At 49.1% G+C, this 26,728-nt stretch overlaps 1 protein-coding gene across 3 annotated transcripts in view; it reads left to right on the forward strand.

Annotated features, from left to right (window-relative positions):
* The window catches only part of PBX1 (PBX homeobox 1), a 131,201-nt gene that overhangs the window by 91,244 nt on the left and 13,229 nt on the right, over positions 1-26,728 (forward strand). For all 3 annotated transcript variants that reach the window (XM_027694529.1, XM_027694528.1, XM_027694530.1), the window contains exons 3-6: positions 12,994-13,238; positions 15,528-15,718; positions 16,661-16,796; positions 19,895-20,054. In XM_027694529.1, the coding sequence (XP_027550330.1) occupies positions 12,994-13,238; positions 15,528-15,718; positions 16,661-16,796; positions 19,895-20,054 (732 nt within the window). The remainder of the gene's footprint in view (positions 1-12,993; positions 13,239-15,527; positions 15,719-16,660; positions 16,797-19,894; positions 20,055-26,728) is intronic.

Consider the following 26,728-nt stretch of genomic DNA (forward strand, 5'->3'; position numbering starts at 1 on the left):
GAGTTTTTTCCTCTCCCTGGACAATATATCAATTAGGATAGCTAAACGAAATAATTTTTTTTTCCGGTGAGCCTGTTGGGATACGTTGCAGAATTACCCAGGCAAATGCTTTTTTTTCCCTGAAAGTAACATTTTGTTAGGTTAATTCATGCACTGGAGAAACAAACTTTCTGTTCTTCCAGTCCAATCTCCACTTACAAGTCAGGTTTTTGTAACCCTGTCATTGAAATGCGAGGTAGCCTACAGTAATTTGAATATTTCATTCTGCCGGCTGCTAATGCACTCTGCATTACAGATGGTACTTGCTCCATCCTTCTGGACTGGGTTCAATTATAAATGAAAGTAGGGAGCTGAGATTTGTCTTTTTGTCTGTGCTTAGTTGGAATAACACAATAAAGCTTGATGGGTAAGAATTCCTCAAGCTGCCTCTTCTTCGCCTGCGACGTCTCCGGTGTAGCTTTCTCCTCTCGATAGCGGACCCCGCTTGCCTTTCAAGTCAAGCCTGGAGTATTTGGGTTGGCAGTGGTGGGGTTTTTCACAAGTCATTTTTGGCTCAGATGCAATGTGTCCCCTTTTTGAAAGCTCTCGGCTCAGTCCTCCTCTTTCTCTGTTTATTTATTGGGCTCTGCATCCCCTTTTGCATCGCAGGCCAGGAGCGGTGGTAGGAGAAGCCTGCTCGGACTGGGGAAGGAGGGTGCTGCATGGCTTTTGTGGTGGTGGGGACACTGCTGGGATGGTGGGGACATCTTCCCTCCCAATGTGTCCCTGTTGATCGGGGCAACAACCCAGTCTGCAGACAGAGAGGAGCGATGGGAATGCAGGGCAGCCCTCCTCCATCCCAGGGTTGCTGCCATGGACTCTTCCTGAAGGCCCTGGGAATAACAGGGCCCCTAGAGATCCAAAGAAAACATTTACCTCTGCTTCATGATTAACAAGAAGGGGGGTTGCGAGCCTCCAGCCCAGCTGCACGGGGGCTCTATATTACATACAGATGCCTTCTGCGAGCTCCTTCCCCATCCCCGGCCGGTAAAAGCAATATTGCCGAGGGAGTCGGAGGAGGTGAGGGCAGGGCTTTCAATTTGGTTTTACATTTACAAGGACCAGATGGCCTCGCTGGAGATGATCTTTGATCTGGGACGCAGCCGGAGTTGGGCAAAGATTTTTTTTTTTCTTTTTTTTGCTCCCTTTTTAATCTCCTCTCTGGTTCTGATGGGGGCCTCTCTTGCAGGAGCAGGGGGAGCTGTGTGTCCGTCTGTCTGGCTGATGTGCTGTGGGGCTGGGTATCAGCCCCCCTCTGCCCCAGGGCACTGCCAAACCCTGGAGGTGGATGAGCTTGGTGGTAAAGCCCTGAGTGGGGTTGTCCGAGGTAGAAGGCAGAGCCGGATCCCGTTACACCACCGCCCCGCAGAACGGAAATCTGCGTCAACAGCCTCTTGCATGGAATATAATTAAACACACACAGGCACCTCGAAACAGAAATGTCACTAATTGATCCTTTTTAATTATTGTTCCCATTTTCTCTGGTGTCTCGCACCCTTCCAGCAGCGCGGAGGTGCGGGGGCTCTCTCCTCCCATCTTGCCTTGCCAGTTTTGGGTTTCTTTCTTCCCCCCACATGTTTTGAATGGAGCGGGAGTGAAGGCATCCGATCCTATTTCACAAGCGCTTGGACTCTTGCAGCACTCTCCCTCCTGTCCAAACAGATCGTTTACAGAAGGGGCCTCTATTTAAAGAAGGAACTGAACGTTCGGAGCTGTTTTCTGGCCTTAAAACGCTGCCGACTGGCTGTTGCCTTTCAAAGAGTCGGGCTTTGTCTGGCGCGCTCGAGGACCGGGTTTGACGCCAGGCTCAGCAGGTCGGCATGGTGGCGCGAGGGACTGAGCATCGTGCAGAAAATGTGCTCGTTTGTTTGCCTGGGATCGTTGTATGGCAGCAAAGTTGTGTTCAGGATAGCATGTCTCAGCCAAGGGAGCTTGATGGACTGTCTAGGCTTGGGCAAACCTGACCTCTCTGCGGTGTTTGAGTGGGACAAGCTTGGAAACCAAGCGGATGGAAGAGGAGCATTCAGATAGTTTTTAAGGGGATTTCTGTGTGGCATAGAGAGAAAGACCTAGAATCATAGAATCATTTAGGTTGGAAAAGACCTTTAAGATCAAATCCAACCATTAGCCCAGCACTGCCAACTCTGCCACTAAACCATGTCCTTAAGTGCCACATCTACATGTCTTTTAATACCTCCAGGGATAGTGACTTGTGCGTAAGTCTGCAAGGATTTACAGGAACATTTAGTTCTGGAGAGTTGTGGTACTTCAAAAGCACGGGGTGACATGCATCGAGGCTCTGGGGAGGCTGGCTCTGGTCCTGCCTTAACTGACATCTGTAACACTGAAAGTAGATGCCTGAAATTGTCCTGTGGCTGATGTGTTGCATCTAAATGGTGGCTACATTACACTGCAGGAGCTGGGGTGGGATTTCCAATACCCTTGGTTGTGCTTTCTTCTTGTGCTTTGCACTTGACCTGTCCTCATATGCATACAACTTACTTTCAGATTTTTCATGGAAAAGGTTTTGAATTGCCTGCTACCGTGGCTGGGGAGACATGGATGTGTGGAGGGATGGTTTCTAATGCTTCTGGAAACAGGAAAGTGTCTCAGGGAAGAGCAGAGTCCAACCTCCACAAGGCAGACTCTGGGCCATGGCTGACCTGAGAGGAGATGGTCACCGATGGTAGAACTTCGTACTCAGCAGTGGCTACAGTATCCCCTTTGCCAGGGCAGTAGGTTTCCTACTGCAAAGTCCATTCCTTATGGATTGACAAGGGCCACGCTCAGCTCCTGGGCTGCATCAGGAGTTTGCTGCTGGAAATGGGAAGGTGGTTCTGGGCAGAGACTGTGCCCATAAGCAGGAGATGGGGAGGTCCCTTGGCAGTGGAGGGAGAGGACATGGCCCCAGGACACTTTGCAGTGGGAGCAGTTCCATGTGTGTCCCAGCTTTTGTAAAGATGTCTGTCATTCTGTGCTGCCCGCTTTGTCAGAGAGAAAAGGAGGGAAAAACCAGTGTATTCTCTGTGATGGCTTGGCTCTGAGACCTGGAAAATCTCTCCTATATTGCATAAGATCCCAGGTCTAGCCCATGGCAAGGCCATCAATTTGGCTACAGAGCAGCAGCACCCTCAGATGTGTGATGGGCAGCAGGTACCTTCAGAGTGTTTAGCAAACCCGAGACTTGAGTGGGACATTGCCATCTAACGAGCTCCAAGCCAGCTTTCCTTGGACAGAGTCTCACAGGTCATCTTTTTTGAAGGATGGCAGGAGAAGAGAATCTGAAATGCAGCTTTTCAGCTTGGGTTCCTGCCAGTCTTTTTTCACTTACGACTTTCATGCCCCAGCCACTCTGTGCATTGAGCAGCCATTCGCAGAGGCAGTGTGTCCAGGGGAGATGACCTTTGGAGAGGGGAGCAGGCTGGAAAGGCAGCTTCCTTCTGGGGGAAAACCTCTCTTTGTTTGTTCTCGGGTTTCAGGGCTTGGCCCAGGGAAGGGGGGGCAGGGGAGGTGGGGGGGTGGTCGAACTGGGACCCTTGTCCTCAGAGGAGCTCTGGAGGCCCCGGCTTCTCATTAACAGATTCAGCTCATTCAAAGGACCCACTTCTTTTCAGCAAGGAGAATTCATATGCAAAGCACCTCGCAGATCCCAGCCCAACTGGTGTTCAGAAAGGGGGTTTATGGCTGGACCTGACCTGGGAGCAATCCCATCTTTTGTTTGCTGATTTGTTCCTGTAGGGCTTAGGGAGCCCCAAGTCCACTCCCTGTTCCAGGCTGGGATGTGTCTCCAGGCGTGACAAGCACCAGGTCCGAGCCATCTCCTGGGGTGGGGACAATGGCTTACTCTGTCTCTCAGTGACCATTTGTGCTCTTGGTGGTGCGGGGGCAGCTTGGGTCCATCACCCAAACTCCACCAGGAGAAGGTGAAATCCTGCAACAGGAGGTGTTGAAGGCACTGAGGCTTTTCTCCATGGTATATGTTCCTTCCCTGGCCAGGCCAGCCTGTGGTCAGTCATCCGAGTCACATCTTCTGCTCAAATCTGGCCCAGCAGCAGAGCAGCGCTGAATCTCACTCTGCTTTCCTTAAACTCCTGCCACTGCTGCTCTGAGCAGCTGGAGGTTGGTCCTGGTCCTGCTGGGATAGAGGAGGGCAGGATGGGGGAGGCTGGGTGGCCGTGCACAGTGTCTCCCTTACGGTGTGGTTGGTGTGGCTGGAGAATTTGAGACATGCTGGGTTTGCCTGTGCAGATAAGGGATTGATTCCACTTCATGGCTGTAACTCGAGCCTGCTAATCCTGCCCTGCTTAGGAAAGGGAAAACTGCTTTTTGAGATAAGCTGAGTGTGGGATTGCTCTAGCCAGCTTCATCATCGCTCCCCAGCATCAGCCTGTTTCAGGGATGCCTGAGGTGCTCAGTGGGATGGGAAGGGGACCTGTGTGTGGGCCAACACTTATCCATGCTCTTCCAAGGGCAGAGTGCCACAGGACAGGGTTGAGCCCTCAGCGCCCAGAGTTCAACCCTGGTGTGATGGGTTGGTTGCAGAGTGTTACTGGGCGAGATGAAGCTGATTTGCCTAATTAGGTGGAGTTGTGAGGGTCTGCTGCTCCATGGACGTGGCAGAGGTGGCTTGGCAGCTGCTGTGACTGGGCAGGAAGGAGGTCGTTTGTCCACTGGGGGGGTGGTTGGCCTTGATTGCCTTGTTTTTAATTTTTGCAAGCACTTCCAACCTACTTGGCAATCTGCGTGTGGTGCAAGAGGTTCAATCAGCTCTGGCTCTGAGTGCTACCTGTCCCCAGATTTCAGGTGTGAAAATTACAGCTGGGAGTTTTGCTGCCGAAGCCAGTGGGAGTTGACCACCAGCCTGCAGTGAAGCATTCATGAGGAAACATGGCTTGTGGGGTCAGGACTACAAAGAGAAAATTAGAAAATATTTGAATTTGATCCACAGTGTTTCAGTCGACAGTCATGTAGCAATAACTGAGCATGTTGGGCCAGTGTCAGAAGTTTCCATACCAGGCTCAGTTACTAGCCATGAGCTAAACTGGTCAGCAGGAGCAGGATACTGTCCTTCTAGGGAAGGGATGGAAAGACAAGCTCATCTGTGTTCATTCAGCTTCCCCACGGAGTCACATTTCACGGAGAATCTGGTTTTCAGTAATCACAGCAACATTGTGCCTTATTTTTGTGGCTATTTTAGATCGTTGTCCAGTTTGGGGGGGATATTCTTTTCCACCCCAGTGTGTTAGTAATAATTTTCCAGACCTTTTGATCATTTTGCGGCTAGATCCTCCCTCACTATGGCAAACCATTTGGCATTTGGGATGGGGTTAGGAAAAAACTGATGCAGACTCTTTGCCAGTGCTATGAAATAAGTGTTTCTCTTTTGCAGCTTCAGTGGCACATGCAAGCTGCATCTTCCTGAAGTGATGGAGAGCTGCTGCTGGGAGCTGAGAAACTTTTTGACATGTGATAAATTCCCTTCTCTTGTTTCCCACACCCCAAAATTAAGGTTGTTTCTTTTTTTTTAATTTGTGTTGGATTCAGCAAATAATTTGGACACCCTCCACCCCGGAAACATGGGAAGTTACTGTCTTTTAAAGCAGTTTGATTGGTTTGAAATCGACACAAATTTTTATTAGGAAAAAAAAGCGAGAGAGGGGGAAAATGGTAACATGAAGTGGGAGGGGATTTCATTTTTGATTTAGGGAGCATTTTTGATTGATCTGAATTTGGGTTGTGATGCAAGTTCTCAAACTGGTGGTGGGTAGGAGGGAGCTGGGGGAAGTGACACTGCCCTGAGCATCTGGTGCTTCTGCTGTTGGTCGTGGCCTTGGTTGGGTCTCCAGTTAGGCTCATTGGCCATGGCTGGAGCTACATGGACTATTGCTCTGAACTGATGTGACTTGCTTCCACCTCTCTGGGAGTATCTTATCACAGTTTTATGGACTCAAGGAACGCTTCTCCACCTTTAAAAGTCTCTCTCGCAAAATAGTTTGAGTGCTCTGTTTCCAAAGAGCCCTGAAGGACACTCCTGTGCTGGGAGATGAGGTGGATTTGCAGTGGTACAGGGTGGCTTTGTAGTGCTTCTGGGTACAAACCTCTTTCTTGATTTGTTGCTGGGATTTTTGGTTTGTTTTATGGCTGTGAAAATTGGTGGCAGAAACGGCCCATCAGTTTCACAGAGTTCCTCCTTTTTCTGGGAAATAAATAAATAAGTAGATGCACAAAAAGCCATTTTGCCAACTGAATTTTTCCATGCCTCATCTCACGGCAGCCTGTTTTGGAAAATCTGAGCAAAAAATCTGTTCATCCATTTGTAAGTTCTGGAAAGGTTGGAGTGAGGAGGGGAACTTTAATGTCAATTATAAGAAAAAAACATGAGCTTCTCTTAATTTCTGCTCCCTGGAAGGGCGTGTGTCAGTGTGTTTAGAAATTCCAGCTTCTATTCATGTTGGAAGCAGGTATTTGCGTTTTGATGTTGATTTTTCTCAGTGGCTTTATGTAGACATGGTGAATATATCCAGACAAGGTTTAAATCCCTGTGATTGCTTGACAGTGAAGTGCTCCACTTTGGTTACCAAGACCATGATTCCCATTTAAGATGGACACTGTGTGCTTTGCCAAGAAGGCATTTACGTTGCTGTGTCATGTGGGCCCTTGACTTGGCAGTGTGAAAACTCAGCTAGAGGTGCTTTAGCATCCTCCACAAAGCTCTGAGGGTTTATTTTGACAAATAGGCAACTTTTTATTTAATGGGAGTGCTGTGAGGGTGGTGAGGCCCCTGGCACAGGTTGCCCAGAGAAGCTGTGGCTGCCCCATCCCTGGAAGTGTCCAAGGCCAGGTTGGACGGGGCTTTGAGCAACCTGGTCTGGTGGAAGGTGTCCCTGCCTGTGGCATGGACTTGGAATGAGATGATATTTTAAGATCCCTTCCAACCCAAACCATTCTGGGATTCTGTGATAAGATCAAAGACACTGAGTTTTTGTTGGTGTGGGGGATTTGCTGTTGCAGAAGAAAGTAGGCTCCAAACATGCTTGCATTGGAAAAAACCCCAAGAGTTTAGGTAGGTGCACGGAGTCTGGGGCCTTTTCTGCACAGAGAAAGTTTGGGAAGAGCAGCTCAAGCCCATGGCATCATGAGTCAGTGGAGGAAGCAAACCCCAACTCTCCTGACTTGCTTGCAGCTACATGTACAAGTACAAGGAGGATGCAGCCAGCCTGCTGCAAGCCACTGAGCGTGTAACTGTCCTCAAACATGAGGCAAACGGGAGTATTTTTGTCCCAAGTTCAGTGCTGTTGATCTTCAGCATTCACAAACGTAGTCTCAGGCTGCAGGGAATATTGAGATGGGCTTAAAAGAAGGTGATTAGTTACTGGTTTTGTTAGGAGGGACATTTGCTGGCATCGTGGCTGTCTCTGTGTTTTCTGGCTGTTGTTTTAGACCTGGAGGTGTAAAAACATATGTTTAACAAAAACATTTTCCAGTGAGCTTGTGTGACTCCTGAAGCTGCATCTCCCCAGGCTAATGTTGGTGATGGTGGCTAAATTGCAAAAGGTTGGAAGAGGGCTGATGTTCCACGTGTCCTTTGAAACCAGGCTGGGCACTGCGTGGGTCTGTGCAGGAGTTTTGAGGTTCCCAGGGAGGAGCTGCCAAGCCTTCCTTGTTTGCACCACCCCTCAGGGGCACCCACCAGTCCAGGAAAGGATTTGGGCTATACCTTCATGTGCGGGTTAGGTGTCATTGGTGGCAGATGAGTGTCTTGGTGGGGAAGGAGGCATCTCATCCCACAGTGAGAGCAGCTCCACCAGTGCCTGGCATCTCTGGTTTCCCCATGGGAAGGTCACACCAAAGGCCAGCTCAGCCCAAAAGGGGAATTGTCTGTCTGCCTCTCCTGAAACTCTCTTGTTGGGTGGGTTGTTTCCACCCCCACCCCCTCACCTCCCCCACGGTACATCTTAGGCACAGTGGAGGCAGGAAAGAAAACCCTTCTGAAAATCACAACGTAATTACTCCCATCTGCTCCGGCACTGCTTCCCATTTCTGCCTGCCAGGATGCTTGTCTCCGATGCTAAGTAGCACATTATTTTTGATAAGTTGCAATCATTTACTTGAAATCTCCTTCTCCTTTAAAATGTCCCCCTGGAAAGGCAATTCAGCAAGTTGGGAATGGGCAGAAACAACCATGAGAAAACTCCTTCAGAAGCAGCCGAGCTCGGGCGGGAGGGCAAGCACTTCTCCCGAACTCCTTAAAGCCACCCAGCAGGTTCCTTGGTAGGGTGGCTTTGTTTAAACACTCAGCTACTGGGTCCAGCCCTTGGCTGGGGGTGTCAGCAAATGGGGCTGCAGAGGAACTGCCAGCTCATGTTGTTATCGGGAATCTTAACCTGGCAGTCGCAGGAATTTCACGGGACCACGCTTCTGGCTGCTGAGGTCAGCGGAGAACAGCCACACCAGCCCTGGGGAACCTCTTCCTTCGTTGTCGCAGCCTAGATTGGCATTCACTGTATCTTCTTCTTCCAAAATGTTCCCACGGCATCCCTGAAGAGGCTGTTCCCACTGATCCACCTTGCCTTAGCCTCCTTCTGGTGTCTCCTGCTTGGTCTTTGGCTTCCACCCCAGAAGTCCTGGCTGGCACCTAACTGGGGTGAGCACACCCAAGGAGAGACATGAGAATGAGAAGTGGTGGGGAGTGTGGTACCACTACAGCCTGCAGCCCCTTGTGAGGGTATATATCCCATGCTGGGAGTCTGGCTGGGACAGCCCCCTGTTTCCCACATCCCCTCAGCTTAAGGACACTGACCACAGTAGGATAAACTGCCCCTTCTGGAAGAAAGGTGGAGCTTGAAGGTTTGAGCATCCTTTTCTGTTGTCTACTGCTCAGCCACAGTCTCCTGCTAAGCTTCTGCCATCACCCCCAGCATGATTGCCTTTGTAATGTAGTTCTTCTGGTGTTGCCTGCACACCTCTAATCTGGAGGGTTTGGAAGGGGTTGAGAGAAAAGAGTTGCTAAGTGGAAGCATTTTGGCATGGCCTTGGAGAAGAGAGGTGACTGTGTGCTCGACTCCTGCACTTTTCATATTCCTTTGGGAAAATGCTGCCAGGAAAATGCTGCCAGGAAAATGGAGTAAATAAGGAAGGGGAGGGTGGCATGGAGGACCAGAGGAATTTGGCACCCTCCTTCGTGGATTTCTTAGGTGTCTTCACAACCCCAGACCATCCCCAGAGTGCTGTCCATTCCAAAGACATCTGGCAAGGGCTGTTTCTCCTGCCCTGTGCCCCCCACCCTGGCTGTACCTCAGACTGTGTGGCTGCCCCACCACCCCCACCACACAGGTACTGTGGTGTGGAGACTTATGGAGTGCTGGCTGCCCAACTCATATGAGCATGGAGCTGGCTGCTCTGCAGCTGCTCCTTGGAGATGCTGGTGGAAAGCATCTTGGAGGATGTGGAAGCTTTGGTGACTCGATGCAGTTTCCATCCTGCGCCCCTGAACTGCAGGGCAGACAAGGAGCCAGGAAGCTATTTTTGTCTTTGTCTTCTCACCTGCTTCTCTGAGGTCAGTCCTGCTGCCACTTCCCTGTGTCCTGCACTGCAGCCACACCACCAGCCCAGGACTAGGACTTGTCAACGTCCTCTGAACCCCGTGGCTATGATACCTTCCTCAAGAGGGAGAAGGAGCGAGTGTGTGAGCTGGGAGCCATTTCCCAGCTGCTGGAACAGGTCTCTGTGACCCTGGTGACATCCATGACCGGACTGCAGGCTGGTGGCTCGATGGTCCCCAGCTGCTCCCGCTGCTGCCATGGGAGGTGGTGACCCTGTGACAGGGATGCTCCTCGATTCCGCTCCGCGATCAACCGGGCAGGGACAAGGCACATGGCTTGGGTTTGCTTTTAAAATGCACACACATATATATGTGTACATATATATATAACATACATATATATATTTGCGTATGTGTGTATGTATATATTTACATATAAAAACCCATCTTGATCAGTGGGGGAGCTGGGCGAGGGCCGAGCACCATCTAGTGGCTTGTGCCGCAGCTCTGGGGGCTACCGAGCCAGCAGGAAAGCAGCCAAGGACAGAAAGTCTTGCATGAATTTTCCTCCCCCCAGCTGCCAGTCGCTCTCTTTCTTCTTGTTCTTCCTTTTTTTCCTTTTTTTCCCCCCTCTTTTCTTTAATCAGGAGCAGCAAATGGCGAGTCCTGGCAATGCCTGGATGCCTACGTGCCTGTAGCCCCTTGGACCACTGGGGATCATTCTGCTTAATTTATTCTGGTTTAATTTGGTGAGAGAGCAGGGTTCTTTCACCATCAGCTGCCCAGGCAATACAGCTTGGGTGCTGCCTGTACCAGCTCACCCCGAGCCCCCCAGCCAGCAGAGCCACATCCCATCACAGGGGGCAGTTTGGAGGGCTGGAGCTGCCAAGGAGCCCAGCAGTCTGGGCATCCTGGCAGGAGGCGTGTTGGAGCCAGGAACAACACCAGGAAGATAAAAAAGGAGCTTTTAAATAATCATTTTGTCTTCTCCTCGGCTGAGCACAGCTTTCCAGGGATAAATAGGCAGCATCAGTCCTGCTTAGACACATTGGCCTTTCCATTTATTTACTCCCATGCCTTATTTCAGTCAAACAGCCGAGACCAGGCTGGCTCCACACGGTCCCCAGCTGGGCTTAGGTCACTGCTGTGGGGGCACATGTCCCTCCATCGGATGCTGGGAATGCACCCACCCAGCAGGTGCCAGTCTGTGCGTGTGGCACAGGAATAAAGCTCACGGGAATACACAGTGCTTTTCATCAGGAAGCAGCTCTCTAAACATAAACTAATTAATCACTCGTGCCTACCTGTCAGGTCAATGATTCCTGAGATTTTTAATCTAAAAATATTCCCTTTTGAAATCCAGATGCACCTGTTTTGGCAACTCTGCTTTTGATTTGTTTATTTGAGGTTCTTTTTATTATTTTTTTTTATTTTTAACCTGTGTTGCTTTCTTTTAGTATTTGGGCTTTTGATGTGCTTTAATTTACTGATTTTTTTTTTTGTCTTGGAAGAATAGGAATTTATTTTATTTTCATAGCAAGTTTTTTTCTCTCCCCACTGTAGCCTGTCACCTTCCCTCTTCTCTCTTTAAGGAATTTGGCTACTTTTACCTCTTATTTTAGTTTGGTGTCTGGACCGCAGACCCCAGCCCATTTTCTTGATGAAATCTGTCCTCTCCCCTTGGATTTATTCATCATGGCTGGGTGCCAGCAGTGCCGTGGGAAGCCTCCCGTGGTGAGGGGAGATGCCGGTCCTGTCTCCTCAGGGCTCGGCAACTGGCACCCAGCTCCAAATTTGGCAGCGTGCCCCCATTCCTCCATACAGGAATGATCCTCCCCAGCGTGGAATTATTTATTATTAGATCATTTTATTGGCTGTTTTACTCTTCCTGGAGTTTTTTCTCTCTTTTCTTTCCCCCCTGACCTTCCCACCTTTGTTAACAGTGAATATTTCAATACCAAAAATGCCAGTAAATGCGTGAATGAAAAAGTGGTTGCAATGAATGACTAAAATGTCCTGAAAACAGTAATTTCAGTAGACTTTGAGGCTTAAAAAAAAAGAACAGCTGTATCTTTAGCTTATTTCAGAGTGAGGAAGACCATACTCTCTGGTTACTGGTGTTTTTTAGCTGCTCTGGTTTTATTTCTTGTTGCCAATTGATTTCCCACTGCTTTTTGGTTTTATTTGAATGACAGGGAGAATCATTTGCTCTTGTTTATGCCATGGATTGGGGGGGTGTCATATTCATCTCAGGTGTAGTGGGCACAGCTTTATCCATGCAATGTTTCCCAGCTCTGCATGTGCAACGAGTGTGTGCTGGGGCTGTATGTGTTTGTGTGTGTGCTTACAAAGTGCTTGGAGCTCCTGTGCCAGATGAGATGGAGAAACACAATTAATTTCTCTTAGGAAATGCCTTTTTTGTTCACTCATCAAGGATTTATTGTATTTATTTCATTTATTTTGCAGCCGTGTGTGTGTGTGCATGCAGAGATCTCAAGTTTTCCTTCTGTTTTCAAACACAGAGCACAGAGGGGGTGTGGGTGGGGGGCACATAAGGCATCTCTGTCCTTCAGACCTGGGACGTCCCAAGCAGTCGGGATACTCCCATGTAGTTTTTCCAGGAAAGCCCTCTCAGGAGAAGGACTTTTAGTTGGAGCAGTAATTGAGGCAGGAAGTACAAAGAGGGGAGGAAAATTCTCTCCTTGGAAAGTTGCTCTGGAAGGATTAATTTATTATTGCTCCTTTTCTCAGCACAGTTTAGACTTCAGTGGAATGTCTGGATTCTTTAAGAAAAAACCATTTTCCAAAGAATAAAATTGATTTCCTACTTTTTTTGTGTGTGCTCCCACTGTGTGGCTAAAAGCATGGCCTTCAAGCCCTCTCTGTCTGTATTTAACAATGAGGAAACCGAGGCACCATCAGCCCTGGGCTCTGTGTGTCTTTCTCTGCCATCTGGGGTTGATGTAAATGACATGTTGGGTGACATGAGAGGACCCTGAGCAAGATGAGATCAGAGCTGGAGACTCCTAACTTCCTATCCCGTGCTTGAGTCGGGATATGGTCCCTATCCCTTCTGGCAGCAAGAACGGGTGCATTTATTGGTTTTTGATTGGTGTTGCTAGTTTTGCTTCCTATTTGAACAGAAAGTGTGGATTTCTGGTTAAGCTCTGAGGTGAGCTCGCTGCCAGTTCTGCCCTACTTCTTTCCTGCAGGAAGGAGGGGAAGAGGTGGGGGGGAAGCAGGGAGCTGGAGTGCCCCTGGAGAGCCAAGTAGCTGCACTTGGTGATGAGTACTTGGAGCACCAGCCTGTTGGGGTACCTTTTGGAAGGGAAGAAAAGCCCTGTTGATGGTCTAACTTAGGACGAGCATCCCCTTCCCTGAATTAAGTCCTCTCCCCTTTGTGTCTCTGGCAGTGCTGAGCATCCGGGGAGCGCAGGAAGAGGAGCCCACGGACCCCCAGCTGATGAGGTTAGACAACATGCTCCTGGCCGAGGGGGTGGCAGGCCCCGAAAAAGGAGGCGGCTCGGCCGCCGCTGCTGCCGCCGCCGCCGCGTCAGGAGGAGCCGGCTCCGACAACTCAGTGGAGCACTCTGACTACAGAGCCAAACTCTCCCAGATCCGACAGATCTACCACACGGAGCTGGAGAAGTACGAGCAGGTAACAGGCTCCTTTGCGGCAGAGGGGTGGTTGGTGGCCATGGGATGGTGGGAGCAGGAGCCAGAGTGGGGGAGCTGCCGTTCGGTGCCGGCACGGCGGCGTGGATGAGCACAGCCTGGATCGCTACTGACATCTATTGTTGGGAGTGTATGGGCAAATGCAGCTGGGTATTGGAGTGAAAACATGCTTTTTTAGGGTTGGGAGAGCTGGAGTGTTGTGCTGGGATGTGGCATGAGAATACGTTGCCCCTTGGATTTTTGCTTTCCACTCCTCTCCCAAAATCTTGCCCAAAATTGGCCCTGTGAAGGAGGAGCCCTCTTTATCATGCTGGCCTCGGTGGCAACAGTTTTTCCAAGCAAGACTTAAATCAAAATCTTCCTTGAATGTATTTTCTGCTTGAAAAGCTCTTTTTCCAGAAAAGAATTTCTTTTTTTCTTGCGGAAAATTATCCTTAAAAAAGAAAAAGAAAAACTGTTCGGGTCATAAATGCAGCTATTGGTAACACTGACAATTGCATGAAGAGCTTCACAGACCAGCACTCAGAACCAGTTCCTTTCAAATGCTTCCAGATGTTCTGCAGACCTCTCTTCACCGCTGCCCTTGTGGTTTCTACCCAGAGGTTGTGGTTTATGGAGTGTGAGCAAAAAGGCATCCCTCCTTTTTGGGTGCAGGATGGGCTCCACAGCCAGGGGCCGGGCAGGGTTTCAGGTCTCTGGTTTAGAGCCAGCCCAGCCCCTGTTTTAGTTGGCTCACTGGATGTGTGGTGGGGATGAGGGATGTCCTACCCCTTGAGGTGCCACACTGGCCAAGCTGAGGTACATTAGCTGGGTGCCCCTGGGTTGGAGCTGGAGTCAGGGCGGCCAGGCAGGGCTCTGGTGTTGGAGAAGCCGAGTGCTGTCACACCATGAAAGACATTTTGGCAGGGCATTAGAGGAGGCAGGGAGCAGGCAGAAGGCTGGTTAGAAGAATGACCTTTGGTGGCTCTCCTCAGCCCTTGCTCTTACTCCCTCAAGGTGTGGAGACAGGGTTGTGCGATTAGAGGAAACCTCAGCCATCTCACATGGGTGGTAGTGGAGAGCACGTCAGGGCTCCTCTTTCAAGGCCCCAGGCTGAAGAGGGAGAGAGAGACCTCATGTCCCCTGCTACCCAAGTCCAAGGAGAGGCCCTTGACACAGACAAAGACAGGCTTCAGGGATGGACCTTGCCTTCTACTCCTTCCTCATCAGCTGAAGCTGGGGATGGGCAGTTGGAGGGGCTGTGCTGGCCTCGGTGGTGTCTCCTTGTTGGATCTGAGCCGTGGTGGGGATTCAGCTTGGAAAGGTGGGGTGTGACATTGGAAGTCAAGCCCATGTCACTTGTCCACAAAGCCAGTACTTCTTACCCCTGCTTGCCCCTTTTTCCCCATGATGGACTGGGAACTGGGGACTCTGACCCCAGAGCAGCTCCCACGTCCCAGGAGCACCAAAGGCATCTCCAGCCATCAGTGTCCAAGTGCTGCCCTCAGCCTGGTTTCTGGGGCTTAGTTTTGGGAATCAGAGGATCCCATCATGCCCATGAGGTGCTTGTGCAGATGAAAGAGAGGGCAATGAAGTGGCCTTCATCTGGCCTCAAAATCCCTGCCTTGTACCCTCTCACTGCCCTGTCCTCTCGGCACAGCATGGGGACAGCAGAAGCAGCAGACAATGCTGTGCCAGCAGCAAACTAATTGGGATTGTTACCTGCTTGCCCTTACTTGTCAGGGCTCCTGCCTCAGTCAGGCTTTAATTATTATCATTATTTACTTCTTATCTGATGTGCCAAGAATGTGGAACAGGGCTGTGTTTCTCTGAGAGCTGCTTCCTTGAAGCACAGGGGGCTCTGCAGGACACGTAGTGGGGCTGGAGGAGGAGGGACAGTGGGTCAAAAGGTTCATGGTCCTCCTCGGATACATCTATAGCTCCTCCAGTTGCAACCAGAAGAACAGTGGCTGGGACTTCTTCATGCTTTATATGAACCCTATATGAATGTGCCCCAGCTCCATCCATGATTCCCCTGAGAGCAAAGAAATCAGCTTCTGCTCTTCCCAGAATGTTTGTTGGCAGTCTCATGTTCTCTGCTTGGCAGATGAGAGAAACTTCTCTCTCCCCCAAGTACCAGCACACTCTTGGTCTGGGTCTGCCCTGAAAAGCCCCAACCACTGAGGCCTTCACTCGGGTCTCCCTCCTTAGCAGCGCTGTCTCTGTCTTGTCCTCGACACCGTCGAATGACCTTCCGATCCTGGGGTTTCTTTTGCTTTTCTTGCCATCCCAGGCATGCAACGAATTCACCACCCACGTGATGAACCTGCTGCGTGAGCAGAGCCGGACCCGACCCATCTCTCCGAAGGAGATCGAGCGGATGGTGAGCATCATCCACCGCAAGTTCAGCTCCATCCAGATGCAGCTGAAGCAGAGCACGTGTGAAGCCGTCATGATCTTGCGCTCCCGATTTCTGGACGCACGGTGAGTTCATCCCACCTTCTCCCCACCCACCATTCAGTGTTGTTGAGGCCTCTAGAGAGGTGTTCAGAGGTTCTGGAGTGAATTCAGGTCCATCTGAAGGGCCTTATCTCCTGGTCTTGAGCTGCAGAGGTTATTTACCTTCCTTATCCCTTAGTTGTCTGTGGCTCAGCAGGGGAGGGGACAGCAATTCAAGACATCCAGCTTCCGTCTCGAGGAAGCTCCCAACTGTACCTTGAGAATTGCACATCCTGGTTTTGCTGTGGCAGAAGGAAATTCTCTGGCATATTACAACTCTCTGTGATGAAAATGTGCACTTCAGTTAGGGATGAAAGCGCATCCTCTGGGCCATCCTGTCCCCTCTAGATTCCTATTCTTTTCCTACTGTTCCCATTGTCCCAGTTTTTTGATTTGCTGTAAAATTATTTCATTTCCCAAGCCGACTACATGCAGACTGTGGCTTGGGCTTCAGCTTGCAGAAGGGAGGAGAGGCAGCTACACTGGGGGTACAAGGAAAGAGATAGCAGACAGATAATGCCTATGTGTAATTGGAACAGACTTCCCCAAGGATATATCCAGTGCTGCTTCCTCAGCACAGAGCTTTGCAGAGTAGCAGTGATCTTTGGCCACGACAGCCAGGTGTCAGGAGTCACCTTCCCAGGCAGATGCCAGTTTTCAGACTCTTCTGTGAGCTGGAGGGTACACAGGGATAGTTTGAGATGGAGAATTACTTGCTTTGGAAGGTGCTGAGAAAGGTGACACCAGCAAGGTGCAGATGAGAAAATTCCTGGCCGTGAAGTATTGCATTCCATACTCCCAGGAGGAGGGGAAGGAGGGAGGGAAGTTGGAAAGTCAGAGTATGTAAAATTGCATTTCTATTTCTGGATCACTGGCACTGATTCCCTTTCCTTTTCCTTCTATTTCTCCCTCTTTCTTCATGTGAAGGCGGAAGAGACGGAACTTCAACAAGCAGGCTACGGAAATCCTGAATGAGTATTTCTATTCCCATCTCAGCAACCCTTACCCCAGTGAGGAAGCCAAAGAAGAGCTAGCCAAGAAATGCGGCATCACAGTCTCACAGGTAAGAGAGATCAAAGACTGTACTAATGGGAAACCTCAGCGTGGTGAGGGGCATTCCAGACCTCAGGCAAGTCAGTCACGTCCCAGTGTTGAGCATTTAATTACCTAATGAGCTTAGTACAAGTTAGTGAGAGTGGATGGGAGAGCAGATGGCACTTGCAGATTGAACCTATGGATGGAAAAGGACAGTCTGGGAGAGGATTTAGAAGGGATGAAGACTTCACGGAGCAATGGCTGTGTGTGGAACCAAGGTGTTAACAGCACAGAAACTCTGTTGTTCCACCCAGAAAGGCAAAGTCTTCTCCTCAAGGAATTAGTGCTGGGCCGGCTTGCAAGAAGAGCTTGTTTGAGCTGAAAGTCCATTCTTTAAGCCAAGGGATTAAAAGCAGTGGGAAGAGTTGTGCAGATTTTGCTTGATAAGGTGGGATGGACAGGTCCTGGTGGGAAGGATCTGGGTCAGACAGGCTAATGGCCCAAGGAGGATGGGCTTTCTTAGGGTCATTTCTCTGTGTCATTACCCTTGTGCTGCAGAACGTGACATCTCCCCGACTTGCTTATCCCTCAAGAAAGGGCTGTCGATAAAGGCAAACTGAATTATTTCCATACGTTCAAGGCAGCCATGTAGTTTCTGGAGTCTGTAGCTTTGACCTGGGAGCTGCTGGGATTTGTGAGGAGTGCAGCCAGTCCTGGAAGTGTTCAGCCCTACATTGCTCAGGCCTGCCCTTCTTTATTTCCTCTCATTTTGGAGGAAGCTGTGTGGTTGAGAGCCAATCTATGTGGCCTCTGGTAGGCTTGTCCTCATGTGAGCTCAGTGGTCCCCCTAGGCTCCCATTGCGTTCCCTGTCTTGGGCTGCTTTCCAGCCCCAGGCACTTGCCTGCTCATGGCTTGAGCAAACTGAAGACAGCAGTAGCATCTGTTGTCCTTGTGAGAGCATGTCTGCCTTCAGCAGGAGCAACAGCATCCAAGGGTAGGTGTCGTCACCGTGTTGGATGCCTGCTGAGTGACTCCAATTGCCTCCCCTGGGTCACAAGACCCAAACGTTGATTCTTCCCAGTTACCTATGAGAGACAGCACATACTGGCTTAAGTAAAGCTCCAGCTGTCCTGATGTTTCCCTTCTCACTTCTAATTCATCTGTTCACACTTGCAACTTTTCCCTTGCAAAGGCAAAATGCCCAGGAGAAATTTTGCACTTACTTTGTTTTTTGACCGTGCTGTATCAAGGCTGTTTTGTGCCTGTCACCAGGATCTCCCTCCCTTCTTCATCCAGAGAAGGTAGAAGGAAACACACATCCAGGTTTGGTTTTGCTGGGACTAAGTGGGAACATGGGCTGCGTGAATCTGTGTAAGTCGCAATCAGAGTTGATCGGAACTCAAAGGCTGACCAGGCCAGGCAAGTTCTTTGCTTCACAAGTTTTTAGATGAAGATTGATTGTGGTGGCCATTTATCCTGTCTTCCTGCCCTGTGATACTCAGTGTTCACCCGTTGGCTCCAGCATTTGAAGCCAGAAGAACTGTTGTAGAGAGATGGCCAAGTGGGAAGATCACAAAGGGGCATATTGTCATTAGTGAGAAAGGCGGGCCAAGAGGTGAAATGGAGCTCCCTGCAAACAGCCCCTGCTCCTGGTGCCATCCAGATGTTCACTCCTAGATCTGGATTAGGTACTGATCTGTCTCTGCAGGTTATATTTTCTTTTCCTGCTCTGCAGCAGTGCAGGGTTGGATACCTGCAGCTCAGTAGTGGTGGATGAAGCTGCTTCTGCATGGAAGCTGCTGAACGCTTTAGGAGCACTGCAGGTAGAGATCATCACAGGAATGTGGGTTTCAGTTATCAACCCACAGTTTATGGGTTTCAGTTATCAACACCCAAGCCCAAACAATTTTCCTAAGATAAGGAAAAAGTCATGGGCTTCCAAGGATGAACATCCATTATTGTATTCTATGTCTTGGTGCGTGTTCAGTCCATTTGGAAGGGGGAGCACTGATGAACTTGCTCACCAGCAAGCAAAGGGAGAATGTCCTTGGAGTCCCACCAAAGGGTTGATCTGCTTGCTCAAGGTTGCAGCTCCAAGCAATTCCAGGAGTGTTGGAATTCTTCTGGGAGTTGCACCATCCCCAGGCATTTTTCCATTCTCTTCATCCTGATGAGCTTTCTCAGAGGTCAGTGGTGGCTGGAAGTTGTCTCCTGCTTAGAGATTTGCACATAATACATTCCCCTGACTCTGTGTTCAGTGTTGTTGAAGAGAAGCTGAGAGCTGCTTCCCAAACTGTAGGTCAAAAATTTCCCATGTCTTCTCTGAAGCAGTTCAGTATGACATTGCCTGCAAGTGAACAGGGTTATCATTATCAGCAGGCCTCTGAGCAAACACAGTGGAAACATCTCCCACCTCTTTCCAAGGGACTCACTTATTTCCTGGGACCAAAATGAGGTTTTAGGATGAGCCCTGTGCTCCCTCTCCAACCTTCCACTGAAGTTCCCAGTTTATGTGGTGGCTCGTGCTAAACCTTGCAAAGCCAAGCTCAGCTGGACGAAGAGCATCCAATTCTGGCCTTGTGCACTGATTTTACAGAGATGGATCAAAGAAGAGCTTTAGTGATACCAAGGCAGTTTTGTGTGTCAGCCAGGCCCCAGACAGTGTGCTGGGTGTTCTCCCTGAAAACCACACTAGCTTCTCCAAAGGGAGAATGGGCGTCTGGGAATCAGGGCATCTGTCCCATCAAAGGGATACTAAGGAGGAGGCAAAAAAAAGTTCCAGAATGACACATACTTTTTTTCAAAATTCAGGCTTTTTTGAATCCGTCTTATATTTTCGTGGGGTGGTGATTCCTGTGGAGCATCCCATTTCCTTAAGTCGATATCCCATCTATAGAGGAACCAGATATATCCACACAAACCCAGTGCTCCCAAGAGGGTCCCATCACCTTTACTGGGCTTGGTCTGCCACACGTGGGTAGAAGGTGCTTCCTTCCATGGCTAGGAAAACTTGGGGGGCAAAAGAATATGCACTGCTTACCTTGAACTAATCCATCTTCCTCACCCAGGTGATCTTGCCAGAGCTGAAATGTTAATGTCTTTGTCTTTTCTTAAACTCGCTCTAGGTATCAAACTGGTTTGGAAATAAGAGAATCCGGTACAAGAAGAACATAGGTAAATTTCAAGAGGAAGCCAATATTTATGCTGCCAAAACGGCTGTCACAGCTACCAATGTGTCAGCCCATGGAAGCCAGGCTAACTCACCCTCAACTCCCAATTCAGCTGGTTAGTTTTTATTTTTCTTTTATTTCGGGTCGTTAGTGTTCGGTTTTTTGTTTGTTCTCCCCCCTCCCTCTAATCTCTCTCTTGTTTTCTCCTCTTGGTTATTTCAACTTTTATTTTCTGGGTCTGGTTTGTGGTCTTTAAAAAAATGAAAAGGAGAAATGGGTTTGGTTTGGAGTGGGGGGATACTTTATTTTCTTTGCTTTTTTCCCCCCTGTTTTCTCAGTTTTTTCCTCTTTCCCTTTCCTGTTCTGTTTTTCATTGGAAAAAGGATGTGATTGGACCTTATGACTGTGTTGAGGGTTTATATGCATGGATGGTAAACACAAACCCAGAAAAATTATCTGAAAACTGTTGCTGGGATTGCTTGCACTTTGTGGGGAGAGAAAAAGTAATGGAAAAGTTATTGCATAATGATTTTATTTCACTGGGGCTGAAAGCATGAGTGACCCTAATGGATAAACCCCAGCATTTCTGGGATGTCCTAACTCATGCCATTTTGGGGGTTGTTTTGGATAAATTTGTATTCTTTGATTTTCTTTCCATTGTGGTTATCTTTGATTGCTTACATGACAGTGTCTGGATCACCTGCAAGAGTGTGCTCTGTGTGTGAATTTTATTTTCCCTTTGTGTCAGTGCGATCCAGAGAAGTTCATGGGTCGTTTCCTTCCCTTTTCCCCCTTTCCTTCCCATTTGCTGTGGTTTCCATTTGTTTGTTTTGAGGGTCAAAGGCACAGAGCACTTTGCCCAGATTTCAACTCCTCTGCTAGAGAACGATGTTTAGTTCATGCGTGGTGCCTTCTGCAAGGTCCGCTGACCCAAAAATGATCCGGGGCTGTGGTCAGCTGGTTGTGATCCCAAGAGAGATGGAAAATTGGGATTTGTTTAAAAGAAGGGAAAAAAGTGAATTTCGTAGGTGCAATGTACTTTGTTATCCATGCAAATATCTGTGTGCCTGTTTTCTTTTTAGGGGTGGGAGGGAGAGTGGGAATGTGCCACTCTTGTGCCTTTGAGTTTGGTGTCTGCTCATGGTGCCCTTTCCCAGGGCTTGCTGTTATCAGGCAGGCTACTCAGAGGAAGGAGAGGAGTAAAGAGGATGGGGGGCAACAAGACATTAAGCAGACTGTGTAAATGCTGGTTGCTGTCAGGACATGGTTCTGTAGTGAGCACAACCCTGACTGTGCAGGTATAAGAAGGATCACACTGCAGAAGCACCCCCAGATCTGGAGGATTTGTGTGGGAAGTGGAGAGCCAGGGAACAAAGAAGGAGAGCAAGCAGTGGCATGGGTCTCTGGCTGATGTCCAGAACCAGTCCCCCAGCAGGAAGGCAAAGGCAGCCCGTTACCCGTGAGCTAATGTGTAAGTGAGGGTTGATTGCTCTGTGCTGGGGAGCTCCTCCACACCTTTAAGGGGCTCAGGTGGATGGCTTTGACAGAGCAAGTGGCAGAAGGCTTATTCAGTTGGGCAGTGGAGAGAAGTTCCTACACATAACCCTTTAATTTCCAGAAGACATGGTACTTCTAAGGGTCTGCCCCCAGAGCCACCGGGAGTAGAGATGTTGCAGGTCAGAAGTGCTGGTGGGACACATCTCTGCCACCTCCTCCTTGCCCAGGGCTGCCTGCCCTGGCTCAGGTGAGATGCTCTGAGGGCTCAGGTAGATCCAGCAGAGCTCTGCAAGGACAATTTGCAGGAAATATGTTTGATTCTTTTTGGTTTGTTTGGAGATTTTTGTTCCCCTTCAATTGCCTGAACTGCTGAAGATTTAGCGGCAGTTTAAAAAATTTCATTCTTTCCAAAGAACTCACTCAAAATACCTGGTCAGGTGGAGTCTCTTAACACCCCCCTGTAGAAAAGGCTGGAGGGAATTCTGCTGGAGAGGGCAGAACTGTGTGTAATGAGGGAGATGCCTGCTGCCTGGGATGCTGTCCTGCAGCCCACCTCACCTTGAAGCAAAGAAACACAGCTTTCCTTCTTTTCCTCTTTCTTCAACTGGAGTCAGATCCAAAGGCCTGGAATAGCAAGGGAAGAACTTCGAATTGCTTAAGTGATTTTGGATCTGGCCTGCATGTAGGAGAATAAGCATTTCCCCAGTGCCTGCCCGGTTAAGTAGTGCTCCGGTGCGAGGCTGTTTCTTCACCTTCCCTGCAGGCAGTAACACGGTTGTTTCAGAGATAAATTGGCCAGTACCCTGCAGTAAACAGCTGAGATAATCCCTGGGTAACACTGCTCTTTCAAGGAAGGACAAACAGTCCTGTTATTAACAGGTAAAACTTGAGCTCCTGGGTCCTCTTTCTGGCTCGCTCGCCTGCGCTCCAGAATCATTGACCTCTTTTCACTTGCCTGATGTGTCAGCGGTGCTAAAAGCAGGGCAAGGAGAGCTCACAGGCCATGGAGATCCTTCTTCTGCTAGAAATAAAGTGTTTCTAACCTGGCCTGGATCCCACCACCCTGCCTGTAGACTGCAACAGTGGCAAAGCAGCAGGGAGGCCCTGCTGTCAGCGCTGCAGTGGTCTCTGAGTCAGCTGGCAGAGACAGTGGGTCTGGGCGTCCTGGTGTGTCCTCCCCTGAGAAGACAGCTGGAATTGCCTGAGATTTTTATCTCCCAGCAGTGGCATCCCTGGTTGAGGTCTCCCCCTGCTGACCATGCAGATGTAACAGCTCAGTCAGGCATCCCTGCCTTGTCACGTTTTGGGACAAAGAAGGATCCTGAAGACATCTGGGGTCATGTGATCGACTTCAGGTTGCCCTGTAGGTGCTGGCAACAAGAAGCACACCTGTACATGCTGGGTCTGAAATACTTGTCTGAGGAAGATTTGGAAGATTGCGTCCCGGACTATGAGCCATCCAGATGTGTTGAATTCCCCAGGGATGAACATGGAAGTAGATGAAGAGGTGAAGGACTAAGATGGATGATGCCTCTCCTTTTACACCATGAACTTCTGCCTGTTCTCAGATCATTGACTGAGACTTTGGTGAGGAAGGAGCCTGAATGAAGATAGAATTTGCTGGGAATTTTTCGGACCTTCTGGTTGAAATACATTGTAGGACATGTGGAAAGAAAGTAGACAGAGGACAGGTCATGAGGAAGAAATGGCCAGCAACATAGTCCCTGGAGGGCCATGATGCTGGAAGAGGAGGTGGAACTGGATGCAATGGGACCTGGGACAGGAGCTAAATTCATTTCTGCTGTGGCTACGCAGGCCCATCTGTTCTCTGCATTGATGCCCATGTTACTGGAGATCAGTGAATGGCTTCAGTCAGTCAAAGAGATTGGCCACACATTGACAAGGGCAAGGATTGCATCTGTCTGGCCATCTGGCACGTTCAAAGCAGGGTCCCCCATCCTCAGTCACCCAGGCCTGAATGTCAAACACCTTTTCATCGTGAATACACGCAGTTGGGCTTTATCAGCCAGATGTTCAAATAAGCTGAGATGTCTGGCTCATTTGGGCTAACAACTCCCCATCCTCACTTTGATTGCCTGGACAATCTCAGCACAAAAAACACATGGCAAATGAAAGCTATTTTATGTGGGCAGACCCTTTTGCCAACCAGAGTCCTCAAGGGGCACACACAGGTGATGACATCCAGTGAAATCTTCCATGCAGAGCAGCCAAAATTGTCCTGAGCTGTTCTTTTTTTTCCTGCTTACCTTTTTGTTTTGTAAAAATCTTCTTGCAAAGCTGTTGTCTGCAAATGTACTTCATCAGGCACAGGTCTTGCTGTTGGTTCTCTTCCTTTGTCCATTTGTATCCAAAACACAGTGCTGGAGAGGACCCTGCTTCAGTAGAGACTGTTCTGGTCATGGCCTCACTGTCTAAAGTGTTGGCAAGTGAAAAAGAACAAGTGTCCTGCTGAATCATCCCTGGCTTTTAGACCTGCTTTCAAACTCAGTGGCTTTGTCCAGCTGAGAAGCTGTGTGATCCATCATGTTCTTCCCTCATCTTTGGCCGTGGTAGAGACACAAGGAAAAGTTACAGGAGGGGTAAATCCCGTGCTCTCCATGCATGTTTGTCATTGCCGTTGATTTCAGCTTTGGTTGTGTTAATTCTTGATGTCATCTGAGTTGTCAGGTACTTTAGAGAAAAGGATTTATAAGAGGTCCTGGAAAATTTGAGTTGGAAGTTGAGACCATGAGAACACAGAAGACATTGGAGAACCTGGAGAAGAAGCTTTCTGAAGAGCTGGAGAAGTGGTGCAAGAAATACCAGCAGTCAAACTTTTGAAGATTTTTGAATTGGAGGCAAAACTGAAGTGGGTTTTGCTCATCAGAAGCATTAGGGATGTAAGGAATCTCTTCACAGACATTGTTTTGATGTAGGCTTTCACCCAGGGGTAAGATTTGACAGCCATAGCTTGCTTAAAGATTTCCAGCACTCCTGAAGCAGGTGCTGACCTCATAGAAACTCAGTACTAAGGTGATAGGTCTTGATGGTGATGGGTTTAATGAGCTGTCTGGATGCTGAAGATAAACCACTCCTCCACAGTGCTACAAGTCATAAAAAATGTTGGGGTTTCTAGTAGGTTTTTAAGTCTACACACAATGGCATCAAGGGACTTCCATGCCAAGATCAGAGCCCTTTTCACCCAGGTTCACAAGCTCAAAGACGAGCTTCTCTCATTTGTTATCTCTCAATCCCTGAGAAGCCCCAGACCAAGTTAGGACCATCAAAGACCCGTGGTGTGTTCAGGATGGAGCCTTTCAGAGCGGGCAGATTAGATTTACGACAGAGCCTCCTCTCGTGAAAGGATTTGACTTGGATTCCTGGAGGATACCTGAGCCTTAATTTTCAGGCCTCTTCACGTTCCTGCCCCCTCTCCCACCCGAGTGTGTCAGCTCCTCTTAGCCGTGTCTCTGAGATTCCGGGCGGTTGTAATTTCCAGGCGTGGCGAGGAGGCAGACGGTGGAGTGCTGAAGCAGCAGCGCGGTGGCACAGAGGGCTCTGCAATTACGGCTCTGATACAAATGCATCCATACATGCGGGGCCATTGGTATGCGCATATTTATCTTTGCATCCACATCAGCGGCAAGACATATTTACCGTTTAGATATGCACATATATTGTAAAAATACCCCTTGCCAATAGCAGTGTATATCTTGTAAGTGACATTTCCAGCGCTCCTCATGATTTCCAAGACACCGTCGCTCTTCAGAACTAGAGTTTGCGGCTGTTTGTTTATTTTTATTTCCTCCTTCCCAGTCTCAATTTTATGGCCAGGTTTGTTAAGTTTCAATAAAATACCAGTTAAGTTTATGGCATTTTTATTTGTTATTGTTGTTATAATTTTCTTTTGGTAGGGGAAGGTGGGATGAAATGTTGCTCTGCTGGGGGCAGAGCGGTAGCAGTGCCATGCCAGGTGCTCAGGGATTCCAGAGTCCTTTTCCCAGCTCTGCCCCTGATTATTTGTGTGATCTCAAAGGTTTCTGCTCACCTGAGAAGAATAGGAGAATATTCTCTGCTTCTTGTGAGCAGTAGCTGCAGAGTGTTTTGGTCCTAAGCCACTGCAGGAATACAAAGCTGTGTTACTGCCCTGTGCTTTTATTCTGGTGGTCAAAGCAATCACTCAGAAAATGGGGTCGAAGCATCTTTATGTGTGTGAAACATGCCTGTCTTCATGCTTAAAGCTGAACACTGTCAGGGTGGGCTGTCTTCAGTCTGCCAGCTCGTTTCCCTAGGTTTTTTGCCTTTAAAATAGCAAGTAACCTGAGAGGTTGGGAAGTGACAGGAGCCCTTTGCCAGCTGAGCAGAGGAGGCGATGGTTACAGCTGCCTTCTGACTAGTCCCCGTTATTTTACGCAGCACTGTGGGATTGCTCTCTCGAACAGGTTGGGCAGGGTTGACAGTGAGCACAGACAATGAGCTATTCCTGGCTTCACTCTTTTCAGGCACTGGTGGGAGGGTCCTGATCCAAGACTCAGTGTGCTCAGGATAAGTCTTTCTCTTGACACTCTTGGGCGTTGTATCTGGCGGCAATGTTTCTGCTTTCCTTCAATTCTGAGAATTGCCAGCACCTGACAAAAGAGCCAGTCACCAAGAGAGCAGCAGAGAATTTAGTGAACATGAAGGCTCCAGCATAGACCTCCCACCTGCTCCCTGACCTTTCTCAGAGGTGGCTTCCTTTAGAAGAGCCTTCCTGGTCCACCTTCAGGGCAGAGCTGGGATCTATCCAGTGTGTTTTTTCCCTCTCCAGCAAGGGGAGGGGGATTGCCAGGCATTTCTCAGAGCATACGCATGAGCCATAGTTGGGCAATTCCACCAGGACTGTGGTTGCCAGTCTTCCAGGCTGGAAGTGGCAGTGTAGATGTTGAGAGTATATTTGGGACTGGAGCTGAAAGCATAGCTGACCTGGGCCCCTGAAGTCTCTCCTTTCCAAGGCTAACGTCATGTATATAACCAAACCTTGCACGTTGAGCTGTCTCACACTTAACGCGCTGATCTGCACGATAAGTTCTGAAATAATCCCATAAAACCTTTTTATTTATTTTTAACCCCCTTGCCTCCTTCCCTGCCTTCCAGTTACATGATGGGTTTGTTTCTCCCATTCAGTGGTTGAGGAGGTGCTCAGGTATCTCGAAGCTGGAAGCAGAAAACCTTGTTTCTGCAAAGGATTTTTTTTTCTTTTCATTTGTGGTTTGTTTTTTTTCCTCCTGATCCCACCCAGTTGTCTTCACCTGT

Source organism: Neopelma chrysocephalum, unplaced genomic scaffold, assembly GCF_003984885.1.
Source record: "Neopelma chrysocephalum unplaced genomic scaffold, ASM398488v2 Primary Assembly neopelma1_98, whole genome shotgun sequence".
Classification (NCBI taxonomy): domain Eukaryota; kingdom Metazoa; phylum Chordata; class Aves; order Passeriformes; family Pipridae; genus Neopelma; species Neopelma chrysocephalum.